Here is a 14,662-nt window from a genome sequence, read left to right as displayed (position 1 = left end):
CTACTATTGAACAGTGTTTAATTATTGCAAATAAGAAACAGGATGACCGTGTCTCAATTCAGACACATAGATTTGTTCTGCAGAAATACAAAGACCAAGGCCATAACAGTTTTACAATATTTTACTGTGTACAAAACTTACAAAAACTGTGGCTAGAATGCATTAAAGTTTAGATAGAACTCTGTCCATGACAAGAATATTTGCAGATTAAGCATCTAACTCTAAAATCATCAGATAACACAGATTACTCACTTGGGTTGTGTCAACTGGATTTATGGCTTACTTTTATCATTCCTTTGCCAATGTGTGTGACTGCCTCACCACTCATTGCGTTCCTGTGTCAAGCTTTACAGTCCAATAAACTACAACTTTATACATGTCTACACATGATCATTAAGGTGAGCATCACCGTCCATTAAGATAACAATTAACATAAGGACTTTAGGAAATTACTATCAATGTAAGAAGAAATACTAACTTGGGCCGTGTTATGCATTTTATAAAAGTTGTTACATTGTACCTCTCAGATTAAAAAAATGGAAAATGCTAAATGGAACAACAATAAAACAAATATATCTTCTTTATTACTCATAAATATCCTCAGTTGATGTTTAATGTGAATGACGAATAAATAGAATAATTTAAACAATAAATATCTTTATGTACAGTAAGGCAACATGATGCAGAGCATCTCAAAGCAGCACTTTACATGTCACCTTCCCTTTAAGACTTTTATGAAAGTAGGAGAAAATGGCGCTGATGAAAACTGATTTCTTAACGCTCTGTCATCTTAAGTATGGCATGCTCAAAATTGTTTTGGTAATTAATACGTTTGTAGTGTTATGAGAGAAATGCAATTAACTTTGATGGAGGCAAAAACAGAAAAAGGATAACATACTAAACATACTAAAATGTGACATTCAGATAATATTCCTGAGGTTTTGTGTGTCTCTTAAATTTGTAACTTTACTAAGTTGACTAAGTCGAGGTTCTCTGTGAACTTTTTCAGTAACAAAACAAAAAAAAAACAGAGCGTGTGGTAAACCCTATTCTAGTAATAAAAGTTTGTGGCGAAATGTGACCACCACTAAGACATACACTCAAATATTCATAGACTGATATTGAACATACATGTTTTTACTCCTACCAAGAATACATATATGATAACCATTCCTTATGCATCTAGTATTGTTTATATTATTACAAGTCGAAGTCATGTTTGGATCAAACAAGGCTAAAAAGCAGTCAAAGAGTGCTTTGTTTGAAAAGACAAAATGCTTGGTAATGGTATCATGTCTCGGCGCATCTAAAATTAAAGTACGTGTTGAAAAGCCGTCACTGTGTACGACGCTTGGCTCACGTCTATATTTGTAATGGCATCCCACAACACACTGTCGACAGAGATGTAAACAAGGACGATGCGGTTACTGTGGCATGTACTTCACGTACATGTGTTTGCATGGAGGTCAACATGGTGTGTGTGTGTGTGTATTGAAGCCACAGTGTGATGTGGAGCTGCCTCGGAAGCAAGGTAGACTTGTGTCACATGATGAGACCAACATTTGGTCTTATAAAGACCACCCTAAATCCACACGGAAGGAAACATGTTTGCATGCCAAAGCATTTGGTCGTGAACGCGGTCAAACAACCTTGAGCGCCACAATCCTTTTGGTTGGCTCAGGCTGTTTGGCTGGTGAAGGCTCTTTCCTGTTCCCAGTGCACAAAGCAAGGTCCTTAAAAGCATGTTTGTAGGAGTTTGCTGTGGAAGAACTGCAGAACAAGTCCAACATCAATCAACTTTCTAGCTGTCCCAATACTTTTGTCCATGCGGCATATACAGTATAAACTAGACTCGTGTGGTGTGAAGTGAGAAGACTAACTTGCACGTATTGTTTGTGAAGCTAACATGTAGACCGATAAAGTTCCAGAAAAGCTGGGTGTGAAGTAGCCCTGGTTGCCATGCCAACCAAACATGTGAAAGCATCACAACCTCAGCATAAAGTGTGGGGGTAAAAAGCATCCTTCAAAGAAATATTGGCCGTCCCTGAAGACCTGCTCAGGATGTCCCCTTGCCTGAGGATCTTTGCAATGGATCAGTCCGAGCAGGCTGGTCTAAATCCAGGCTGGCAGCAGACAATCCACATAGTGCCACGGCTGCTTTATGGAGGTATCTGGCCTCCCTCCAGGAGCAACAAGGCAACCCTCGCCAGCTTCTGAGAAGAGCTCAAGTATGCCTTAGCGTGCAGCTCTTTAAGCAGCCTTTGTGAGTCCCGCACTCTGCTCTCTCGGGTGGTAGAGTTTGCTGGTTCCATCCTCAGCTCTCTCACTGTCGGAAGTCACTCCTAATGAAACATTCTTTCCATGGACACCATCACCAATCACAACTCTGTAGAAGCATCTTCCACCTCGTCAGCCCACACAGCTGCAGTTGGCCGCAGAGAGCCACTTGATGGTCTGCCACATGGTGTGGTCGTCCATGAAGGACACAGTCTCGTAGCGGGTGGGCCGACAGCACGGCTGGCTGCTGACCTTGCGCCCGGAAACGCTCCCCTGGGTCACCAGGGCCTTGAGTGCCAGGTCATAGTTCCTGCGGGCGCCGTGACACGAGCCCACGCAGTACTTGAAGAGGACGATCTCGTCCGAGTCGTAGCCCAGGCCGAGGTCACGCACTCGCATTTGCCTCTTCTCCACACGGCAGTCAACGCTGCTCTTGGTCCTCTTGCGCTTCCTCCTAGAAGTTCTGCTCACGTCTGCATCATGATGTGAACGGCGCCACCTGCTCTGATGCGGGACATCTTCTTCCTGCAGCAGCATCCATTCTTCTAGAACATACAACACACATTCTTGGATGGATGACATGCACACAGCAAAGTATGGCAGACATGGTTATAAAGATGTTTAAAAATAAAAACAGAACATTATTGTAATTACTATCTCCCACCAGCAGGGGCACCTGGTACTGCTGTGTGAGACACGCTGCAATGTTGCTTTATGTCAGGTACCAGAAGACAAGATGAGCATGATAAGTTGATTGAAAATTGTGTGTTTTAGGCAGGATGGGGAACTGAGTACTTATTTGTTGACTTTAAAGACATTACCAACAATGAAAGACTTCAACTTAAGGCACCACTACAACACAAATCATAAAGACAAGTTGTATCCTGACATACTTATTGATTTCAGTTAAATGCTTTGCTGAATACCTTATTACTGCATGGATTATGTTTAATTTCTTTTCCTTTGCAAACGCCAGAGGATATTCTTGTTCCAAAGATGGGAAAATGAAGTTTACAAGACAAAATTAGTTGTATGGCATGTCAGAAGTTTCACATGTCGCAAATTCTCATGATTATTGTAGTTCATGTGTTACAAAAAGTATATACAGTGGAACGTTGGTTACTGTCATTAATTCGTTCCACAAGGTCCTGTCACATTTAGAGCATCTGTTTTAGAGCGTGACCCCAGGTTGCAGAGGCAGGAACGAAGTGCAGGTAAAAGTTTATTAATTATAATAAGCAGAGCAGGAATAAACACAAACTAACAGAAGGCACATGGCACAAAACAATGCTCCAACAAAGCAAGAAGCTACCAAATGAACTAAATGGGAGGAACTCAAATTAGGGGCAAGTGCACATGAACAAAAAACTAAAGCCAGCAGAAATAAGAACCAAACGGGTGCTAACGGAATCATTTTATTCCATGAGAAATATTGTAAATTCAAGTAATTCATTTCAGAAAGTCAAAAATGTTAACATAAAACACATTTTATAGTTTCACAATTATATTTTGACATGCAGAAAACAATTCAAAATGCATAGAAATACATATAAATGATGAATGAAAGGGAAACATAAACATTTAAAGTTACCTTTGCCTTTATTGAAGACGTGATTCTTGACAACTGTTCCCAAAGACACAGTGTGGTAGCGAGATCAACCACCACCACTTCTGTTTTGCCAAGAGTTATTTCTTGAATTAATTACTGTTTTCCACCTCAACAACGCAAAATGGAGCCAGAGAATGTTGTAAGTGCCAGCATTTTGATAAAGAAGGTGAGAAACACTAATGAATTCAAGAAATAGCTCATGGCAATACAAGAAAATGGTGTTGGTTGATCTCACTGCCACATCGTGTCTTACGTATTCACTGAAGGTAAACGTAACCTTAAATGTTCACCTAGCCCTTTCATTCATCATTTATATGCATTTATAATTGTTTTATGCGAGTAAAACTATAAAAACGTGTTTTGTGTTAACATTTTTGAGCGTCAACCGCTGATGACAACATAGACGGGCGATGGAGCTGACTTCCGGTTTCAGTTTCCATTTTGTTAGTTAGCTAATAGGATGCTAACAAGGAAGGATGTTTTCTGATTTAAAAAAATACTTTAATAATACAATTGGACTCACGCAATGCATTAACAACACGACAAGATGTATATAGTGTTGTGAAAAAGTGTTTGCCCCCTTCCTGATTTCTTTTTTTTTTTTTGCATGTTTCAGATCACCAAACAAATTTAATTAGTCAATGACAACACAACTGAACACAAAATGCAGTTTTTAAATTAAACTTTCAAACCTACATGACCCTGTGTGGAAAAAGTGATTGCCAACATATCCGCACCCCCCCAATTAAAACATAACTTAACTGTGGTTTATCACTCCTGAGTTCAACTTCTCTAGCCACACCCATGCCTGATTCCTGCCACACCTGTTCTCAATCAATAAATCACTTCAATAGGACCTGCCTGATGTAGACCAAAAGATCCTCAAAGGCTAGACATCATGCTGAGATCTAAAGAAATTCAGGAACAAATGACAAAAAAAGTAATTGAGATCTATCAGTCTAGAAAAGGTTCTAAAGCCATTTCTAAAGCTTTGGGACTCCAGTGAACCACAGTGAGAGCCATTATCCACAAATAGTGAAAACATGGAACAGTGGTGAACCTTCCCAGGAGTGGCCGGCCAACCAAAATTACACCGAGAGCGCAGCGACGACTCATCCAAGAGGTCACAAAAGACCCCACAACAACATCCAAAGAACTGCAGACCTCACTTGCCTCAGTTAAGGTCAGAATTCATGACTCCACCATAAGAAATTGGGCAAAAACAGCCTGCATGGCAGAGTTCCAAGACGAAAACCACTGCTGAACAAATAGAACATTCAGGCTCGTCTCAATTTTGCCAGAAAACATTTTGATGATCCCCTAGAGCAGGGATCTTCGATTAAAATTGGGTAATTTCTGTTTATGCAATTTTTTTTCGAAGGTCAGAATCTTATTTTACCTTAAATTGCATCAGACAGACTAGCTCATATGAATATCAAATGTAATGAAACCCTGCACATCACCTTACAACCAGTTCTTCTCAAATAGTAGGTCGGGCCCCCTGGGGGAAGGCGCGGTGGGCTGTCATGGGGGGCATGAGAGGCAGGGAGGACTGTCAATATTAGTGCAGACCTGCCAACATGTATGAATTTGTCATAGTCAACATGCAATTTGAATATGCTTGTAAGCTTCAATGTTCTCCATTTTGTTGCATTTGGTTGGTTTCAGTTTTGAGTTCAGTCTGAACAATACAGATAAATAAATAGATATTATCAGTTTCTCAATCGGATTTCAAATACTTTCTCTTTTACTGTTTTATGTTCTTCTTTTTTTTCTTATTTCAGAAAAAGTATATTATACCAACAGTAAAATATGGTGGTGGTAGTGTGATGGTCTGGAGCTGTTTTGCTGCTTCAGGACCTGTAAGACTTGCTGTGATAAATGGAACCATGAAATCTGCTGTCTACCGAAAAATCCTGAAGGAGAATGTCCGGCCATCTGTTTGTGACCACAAGCTGAAACCAACTTCGATTCGGCAGCAGGACAATGATCCAAAACACACCAGCAAGTCCACCTCTAAATGGCTGAAGAAAATCAAAATGAAGACTTTGGAGTGGCCTAGTCAAAGTCCTGACCTAAATCCTATTAAGATGCTGTGGCATGACCTTAAAAACCCGGTTCATGCTGGAAAACCCTCCAATGTGGCTGAATTACAACAATTCTGCAAAGATGAGCGCGCCAAAATTCCTCCACAGCGCTGTAAGAGACTCATTGCAAGTTATCGCCTGATTGCAGTTGTTGCTGCTAAAGGTGGCCCAACCAGTTATTAGGTTTAGGGGGAAATCACCTTTTCACACAGGGCCATGTAGGTTTGGATTTTTTTCTCCCTTAATAATAAAAAGTTTCATTTAAAAACTGCATTTTATGCTCAGTTATGTTGTCATTGACTAATATTTAAATTTGTTTTATGATCAGAAACTTTTAAGTCTGACAAGCCTGCAAAAAAAAAAAATCAGGAAGGGGGCAAACATTTTTTCATACCACTGTATGTATAACGTGTATGACATGGGTATAACTATGATGATGATTCGTTTTTATTAATATAACATACAGCAAGACTCCCTACGCCCCGAGCCGCACAGTACTTAGGGTTGAAAAGGTTAAGAGAGATTCATTTAACAATTTGTTTGTTATTGGACTCTATCATCTTGTTGACAGACTTCAGCTTCCGGATCTACAAGTGGCTCTGCCCTGCACTTTCTCTTCAAGCCGCACGGCGTTCCCCGCGGGAACGATAATTACAATTGCAGAACTTGAGGTGCTTGTCAGTTCATGCCTCCGTGTTTACCACAGGAACACTTGTAATCATGAGAGAGAAATGCATAGAAATGCTCCTCGGGCGAAGAACTCCTCACTCGGGTGATTCAGCCACGTCGAGACACGCCACACACACACACACGCACGCACACACACACACAAGACGGTGACTGTAGTTACACACAAATATTTCATGTTACGGTTCAACGGCAGAACTTTCAGCTAACTGTGACTGCACAACAACAAACATTACGAGAAATTCTAATTTGAATTATTTAATTGTTCGGGACGTTTGCCTCACATAGTCATGTCACCGAGAGCTGTACCTTTCTGCAGACAATGTGAGTTTTCTTGCTTCGAATTGAGATTGCTCACGCCACAGTACATTTGTGCACGTAATAAAGACCAGTCAAAAGAAAAGTCAAATAATTAACGCTCTGCTCCGCAAGCTGATGAATGATAGCAAGTGCGACTCGACGCTCGGGGGACTAAAGCAACTCGTCCTGGCCAGCGAGGCTCGCTGGGGGACAGGGAGTGTGAGGAGAAAGCATCGGCCGTCATGCTAACGACAGTGCAATGTGAGTGTGATGCAGTTCTTTACAAGTAGAAATGAGATGGAGAATTTTTGAGATTTTTTTTTGTGCAGCCCTAATGTGACCAATGATTGACATGATACAGTATATACTGTATGTCATATACAGCTCTTGGATGTCATTATCATCAATAGCACATGAACGTGCTCCTTTTAATGGTAAATGTATATTTATGTACAGTACTATTCATTTCTCATCACCTCCATTTTTTTTCTGTTTTTTTTTTGTCTCGATATTATTAAACTGCCTCATGATAGGTCATCGAGGAGGATTTGTGCTTGTACGGCGGAACTTCATTTTTTGTTATTTGTTTTTTTTGTAATTAATTCCTTCTAAATGGCTCAAGGGAAACAGAGGCGATTTTTCCTATAGGAAATCATGTAAATGCAATGAATTCGTTCCAGACACCCAAAAATATTAACAAAAATATATTTTATATGGATGGAATTTATTGTTATCCTGGCGAGATTTAATTCAATAGTGTTTGTCACCTTCTTTATGAAAGTGCAGGCATTTGCAACTTTCTTTGGCCCCATGGCGGGCTATTGAGCAGTCGTACTCAATTAAAAATGCACCGACAGTGAGTCAGCAACCCATACAGTGCTTTGTTTGGGCACTTGATTTTGTAGAACGATACAGTACAGGGAAAACAGACTAGTCTGTTACAAAAACGTGCAACATTTTAACTGAACTTTTTTGACAAAAAACAGATCATATGGAAACTGGGGTGTAGGAAAACTGAGATTTGACTATATTACCGGTACCTAGCAAACAAGGCAATCAGCTCTCCGGATGGATGGCGTGACAGGATTAATTATTTTTACCCTGGCTCCAGTGACCAAGGCCACGCTCAGCCTTGAAAGTGTCCGGGCCGACTTCCACAGACTATATTTGTCACCCAGCAGTGACAAGATACTACTTTCATGCAGCGCACTGTAGCTGTTAGCTTAGCCTCAGGATGGAGGGACCCTAAGGGCACCGTTCACAACACACGTGCACAAGTACACATGCACTAAGAAGAGAAGGCGAAAGCCTACCTAACGCTTCTGGCCAGAGAGGGTCAACGTCCTCTTCGGGGTTGTGTGCAGGAGGCCAGGAGGGCTGCCTGAGGACACGCTGCAGGTCCAGACGGGTCTCTGGACCATCTTCCTCTGACAGTACGTCCTCCACCAGCGCCAGCAACGCTGCCATAAGCCACAGCATCACCTGACCACAAGAGACCACAGTGCGTTTAAATTATTTCCCCACGAAAAAAATCTAAGTACAACAATCCAGTGTAACCCAGCAGATGAATGATAAGTTCAGCATCAAAGTTTTCTGCTTTGGAACCACAGCACAAGTGTCACAACTTTCAGCTGTCATTTCCATCCATCCATTTTCAATGCGGCTTATCCTTATTAGCGTCATTGGGGTATGCTGGAACCTATCCCAGCTGACTTCGGGTGAGAGGCGGGGTACACCCTGGACTGGTGGCCAGCCAATCGCACGGCACCATTCACACCTTTAATTTAGTGTCTCCAATTAGCCTGCATGTTACCAATTAACCTGCATTAACAAACATGCATGTTTTTGGAATGTGGGAGGAAACCGGAGTACCAGGAGAAAACCCAAGCACACACGGGGGGAACATGCAAACTCCACACAGAGATGCCCAACAGAGATTCGAACCAAGATCTTCCAGATCTCCTGACTAATCATTCGGCCACTGTGTGGCACAGCTGTCATTTCATCATAAAAATAGACTAAAGAAATGCCATTTTCAGCCCATGTTGACATCTCAAGTACTGTTACTAACATGCTAAATTTGAACGTGATCCAAATAAAACTATGAACTCTTTTCTGCTGACAAAAAATATCGGACGTGGCAGATATCGGCCTCTTGTAAAATGTGCTTGAAGATGATAAGGTATGTAAGTAACGTATGTAAATGTAAGTCTCAACGGAGGAAAACAGAGCATGACACTCCTCTTAAACTTTACTGCCAACCTTGATATGCCAAAAGCAGCGCTCAATTCCAGCAACACACACACATTTTGTAGTAGCGCTGTCCACAGCAGCAACTCAACACTTTCTCATTATCAACCAATGACGTTCACGGCGAGTGTTGTGCTTTCATTCATTCATTGTGAATCACAAGCAGGATGTTTTTTTGGACAGTCCCTGTGTTCTGTATTGCTGCTGGTTTTGCTGTGATAATTTGTGGTGAATATTATTTCATATTGGTGAATTTATTACTGTAAATTCCGGTGTATAAGCCGCACCCACTAAATTTAGAGGAAAAAACGGATTTGTACATATATAAGCCGCACCAGACTATAAACCACACATGTCCATGTCATAAAATGGCATATTGTGGCGCACACAACTCTGTGAGGACCAGACAGCGCTTTATTTGACAGAAGCCAATCATGAACTACGAAAAATCTCACGACAAGCTTGTCAACCCAATGGAAATTGCAGGAGGTCATTACTCAATATAACAGTCTGACTAACGGTGTCATCTTACAAAGAACACTAAACTCATCACACAGCAACTTACCACTCAAAAGGTATACCTGAGAAATATACAAACAAGTACCAATACGAGTTATAGAATTAAAAAAAGAAAAAAAAACTATTTTAAGGTTTTCCCAGAATGCATTGCATCTGAGCAAAGCATTTCATTGGAGGAAAAGTGGCATAGAAAATGAATGGATGGCACTTCAATGCTGCCTCTGTCCACCAGAGGGAGCCAGAGGAGCCTCAAGGTAGGCTGACATCATTGCAGTGCCCGGCAGGCAGCAATGAATGCTTTAAAGTTGTTTTTTTTATTCTTTTATTCTTTTTCTTGTATTTGTACTTGTTTGTATATTTCTCAGGTATACCTTTTGAGTGTTAAGTTGCTGTGTGATGAGTTTAGTGTTCATTGTAAGATGACACCATGAGTCACACTGTTATATTGAGTGGCGCAGTATTTAAACAATTAGTAGTAGTTCTTTTTTTTTTAGATTAGATCTGTGTAAGCCACAGGGTTCAAAGTTTAAGAAAAAAGTAGCGGCTTATACAACGGAAATTACGGTACGTAGTTATTATTTTATTTATATTATTGAAGTATTTCAATTACTATTCTGTTCAATTTGTTTGTCACAAAATTCAGTGAAAATAGAAATGTATTGTTTTTCGCCTAAATTTATGATTTCCTTTTTAAAAGTACCGGCTCGGGCACTGATTGAACACCGACACTGTTCCAAAAGTACCGATTTGGATACCATATCTATGAGTGTATCCACTGAATTCTTCTGGTGGGGGAACTCCTAAAAAAGTGTAAGCAAGCTTATTCATTTGTTTGTACACATTAGTTGAAATGAAAAATACATACACTGGCTCCTAGCCCTTAATGTAGAGCCGGTAGTGACTGAGGCCAGAAAGAATGCTGCATCAAACTGATGCCCTGTTCAATTTGTGAACAACTTGGGCAAAACAAGGTGATGTGAATACCAAAAACCTGGTTCTGATTTTTGTGAACACCCCTGACGCTTGACAAGCAACATGTGTATTTTTTGTTCACCTACATTGGACAATGACTGCATCACTGTTAACTTTAAAATGCTGTAGTTTGGTTATTTAATACAGTGAAGGGCTGAGTGGTTAGCATTTAGCTGGCTGCTCTGCGTAACTCTTCACGTGGTGTTTGCTGATGTTTAGCGTGACATACTATACATTGTGGAAAGTGCAGCCTCCTGCGGCGGCCTCCTGCGCCTTTTTTAATTACTTAATTGTCACCTGACACTTTGTGACCATACAGCATTGGTTAATATTTTAGCATCACTGTTGAAATGAGCTCCTCTGCAGTGCGGAAACTGACCCCAGGAAGCTCTTTTCAGTTTGCACACATGTACGGACGCTTTCATGTGATACTGCCTGACATGTAAAATAATCATTTTAAGCACTTTTGGAATACTTTAACTTCATATTGCTTGCAGACATTGCTCACCTTCCAGTGCCTCAGGTGATGCTGGCTGTGTGACGCCTTCTGCCTCCACCACGTTTGTCCATCTAAAAGACAAAAATGACGAGGACAGAGTGCTTCTTTCGCCAGCAGCAGACTTTTTCAAGCATTCCTCAGAATAAAAAGTTGCAGGTATTAGCAAGTATTGGTCGGTCCAAAGTGTATTACGCCCTCTGCTGGTTGTCGCCAAATAGTAGGAGCGTAACAATACATGTGTTGTAGTTTTGTTAACGTCGTCATTATGGTTACGCAGCATGAAAGCACAACAGCAACGTAACTACTGTCTAGTTACACAGAATTACAATGTAGTGAGTGACTTCCTGTTCAGAGGAAATTAAGCTTCAAAATAAATGCATGGCACTATTAAGAAAATGCACCCAATTAATTTTCTTTTTTAGATTATGGCTAGAAGAAATCTTTGCGCATGCACAAAAGTGTCATTGACATTGTAGTGAAGACATAAGACCAGTTTTAAGACCAGCTGAATATTTGCAAGAATTTACATTTTGCAGTGTTGGATGTTAAGGATGTTCGAAGTAGAGCTTCAAAATGCAAAAAGAAGAAATGGGAGGGAGACAAAAAACAATTTCAGTAAGCAATTTATTGCAAACAATCTTTAAATTGAAATAGGCAGTTCATCAACTGATCACAAGTTTAAGACCATATAGCTCGAAAACCAAGACGAGCGAAATAAAAAAATAATACAAGCAGTTGATGTTTGCTAAATATAAGGCAGAAGAGTCTTGAACTTGCTTTATTATGCTTGCCTTCATCTTATTTATTTATCATTATATTGATTATTATATTTATTTTTCTGTCATGCTTGTTTTTACTTTTTATTATGTATTTATTATTACTCTGATTATTATATGGGATAATATTACACGGAATACAGGAAGTGAATAATACGTACTGCACAAGATGTGGAACGGATGTGGGGTAGGATTAAATAAGCTTTGCTTTCTTCCTACTCCTTTTGGACAGGTGGAACTGTGACATGATTCATGAGGTGTATTCCATTGTAATGGAATACATCTCATGCATGCACGTTAAAATAAAATTAAACCAAACCAAACCAAAAAAAAACAACCCCTCCCTAATATAGAAATTAAATGTTTAAAAACAAACTGAGTAAAGAGTAGCTGTACCATTCTTGTTAACCACCTCAAAACTTGTTTTGGGCAAGCTTGATGGCAGTGTTTCCTGGAGCTAGTGGTAATGTTGTTCCAGGTGGTGAAGATGGCTTCACGGAGGGCATCTACTGTTTGGAAATGATGCTCATTTTTGTAAACTTCCCTTGCCATCCATCCCCATATTCTCAATTGGATTTAGATCAGGGGAACGCAGGATGGTCGGAAAGAGTGAGGTTTTCCTCTAGAAGAAGGCCTCCACACAGACAAGGGCCTTCAGCCCCCAGCAACATCTCCACATAGCCAGCTGCCGTTTGACGCCCCTGCACAACCTGAAGCTCCATTGTTCGATTGAAAGAAAAAATCACCCCAGATCATGATGGAGCCCCTTCCACTGTGACACGCAGAAAACATCTCAGGTGGGATCTCATTTGCATGCAAGTAATGTTCAGGACCGTCAAGGTTACATTTTTGCTCATCAGAGAATAAAACTTTCTTGCAAAACTCTCGTGTAAATTCCAAGCAGACAATTTTGTGGCTCTGAAGGAGATGAGGCCTTTGAAGACGTTTTTCCTTCTTAAAAGCCTTCTCTCACAGATGCTGTCTGATGGTTACTGACTGCACTTGGCACCAGACCGAGGATGGTCCCGTGTCTTGACGGACAGCCAATCGGATCCTCCGGCTCAGGGCTGGGGACATTTTTTGGGGTCTACAACTTGACTTTTTTGTTCCATAACCCTCAGGATCTTTGAAGAAGTTTCAAATGACGGTGTTACTGCATCCAACCTCAGCAGCAATGGCGCGCTGCAATCCCACCGTGTTCAACGAGAGAAAGCTTTTTTGCCATTAAGAAACAGTGTGACTACCTGACTGAAAATTATATTGAATCCACATTTTTGCAAAGATTTTGACTTTTATAGGCTGTGATCGTAAATGTTTGATCATCTGATGCAATTTTTCAACTGTTCTTAAAATTTGGATCAGCAGTGTACGACAAAATTACCGTAGCAGTCGTGTTAGATAAGAGTAAAAAATATGTGAAAACAGAAGAATTAAAATAAAAATATGTACCAATGGAGGAAATCCATCTCAATAAACCGCCATAATATCACCTAATCTCCTTATGTTTCCAGACAAAGTCACAAGTAAATGTGCATGGTTCGTTTCCGTTTAAGTTATGTCCACAGCTACCCATGTTGATGTCAGTGAGCCAGTCCGAGGGGCGTTTTATTTATTGGTAAATTGCCTGCAAGCAGTTAGCATTTTTTTATGTTTAATTTTCAAAATCATTAACACTGTTTATACAAAAGCTAAGCAGTTTTCAGTTTTGCATTTTGTTCCCTTACGGCAACCAAAATGAACCGAACTGTCACCTTAAAACTGAGTTATGTACTCAACTGTGATTATGGCATAGCATTAGACACCCACTATTAAGTAGTGACATAGCCATCCTGCCTCGATTGCTTCATAGGACTACACAACATAAGCTTATTCAATGTAAATGTCCATCGGATTCATTTTCAACTTGCAACATCGTCTTTTAAGGTGATAATTGATGCATGGTGCTCACACAGAGTCCAGCTAGAACACATCTTTACTGTACTACTATTTTATGTCCCTTTTGGCCAACAAACATCAGCTTCTTCTGACATTTTGGCCATTGTAGTTCCTTAAGTCATGTTAATGAGCTTAAAATGACATTTTGAGAAATGTCTAAACAAATGATCGACTTTCTCTCCATGACAATCATCATTAGCATTCATTGATACTGTATTGTATACATGCTGGAGTTGCTGTAAGTCTCTTTAGAAATACATTTAAACATTTAACCCTTCAAAATAAAACTACATTGACTGAAAACAAATGTAAGACATATCTTTGAAGCACTCCTTGGCCACGCTATCACGTCATGCAGGCCACTTAATTAGGTACACCCGCACAACTTGCACTGTGACGTAAAAGAATGTTAGAACGTTCTCGTCGTTCTTACCTGGGCTGACTTTGCCAGTCCCGCCGATCATGGACGCACTGATGCACGCACGCTCCTCGGCTAGGGTGTGCGCACACTTCGATCGTGTGACCGCGCGCTCCTCGTGGCCGCGCACGCGCTGCTGCAAGACGCTCGTGCTTGCGGACCCTCGCAGGTGTGTGCAGACGTCCAGATGTGTGTGCGCATGCGTGGCGTCCTGTTCTAGGGTTGGGCGATGCAAACTGTTTACCGATAAATTTTCATTATGGATGATTTTGTGATTTTGTTTGTTGATCATGATTATAATCTGAATGGAACACAGATTTTAGGCAAACAAAA

The 14,662-nt window shown here is 40.6% G+C and overlaps 1 protein-coding gene across 2 annotated transcripts; it reads right to left on the bottom strand.

Annotated features, from left to right (window-relative positions):
* Positions 1-93: 93 nt before the first annotated feature.
* On the bottom strand, positions 94-14,449 carry LOC129188882 (artemin). Of its 2 annotated transcripts, XM_054789999.1 has the most exons (5): positions 14,345-14,449; positions 11,210-11,271; positions 8,274-8,442; positions 2,530-2,822; positions 94-2,398 (listed from the first exon to the last, which is right to left on the bottom strand). In XM_054789999.1, exons 1-5 carry the CDS (start codon positions 14,373-14,375, stop codon positions 2,372-2,374), a joined length of 582 nt encoding a protein of 193 aa, XP_054645974.1. In that variant the 5' UTR covers positions 14,376-14,449; the 3' UTR covers positions 94-2,371. The 2 variants fall into 2 exon arrangements, with proteins under 2 accessions (XP_054645974.1, XP_054645973.1); XM_054789998.1 differs by having other exon boundaries at positions 94-2,822.
* Between the last annotated feature and the right edge of the window lie 213 nt (positions 14,450-14,662).

Source organism: Dunckerocampus dactyliophorus, chromosome 10 (genome assembly GCF_027744805.1).
Source record: "Dunckerocampus dactyliophorus isolate RoL2022-P2 chromosome 10, RoL_Ddac_1.1, whole genome shotgun sequence".
In the NCBI taxonomy this organism is placed as follows: Eukaryota; Metazoa; Chordata; class Actinopteri; order Syngnathiformes; family Syngnathidae; genus Dunckerocampus; species Dunckerocampus dactyliophorus.
The sequence above is the reverse complement of the archived record's forward strand: the minus strand, read 5'-3'. Positions and strand labels throughout refer to the sequence as shown.

Bases quoted from the DNA above. Each gene is read 5' to 3' on its own strand.
- LOC129188882 (XM_054789998.1), bottom strand. From the start codon at position 14,375: ATGATCGGCGGGACTGGCAAAGTCAGCCCAG. The intron at 8,443-11,209 runs GTGAGCAATGTC...TCTTGTGGTCAG, and splicing joins ATCACCTGAGGCACTGGAAG to GTGATGCTGTGGCTTATGGC. The intron at 2,823-8,273 runs GTAGGCTTTCGC...TGTATGTTCTAG, and splicing joins TCTCTGGCCAGAAGCGTTAG to AAGAATGGATGCTGCTGCAG.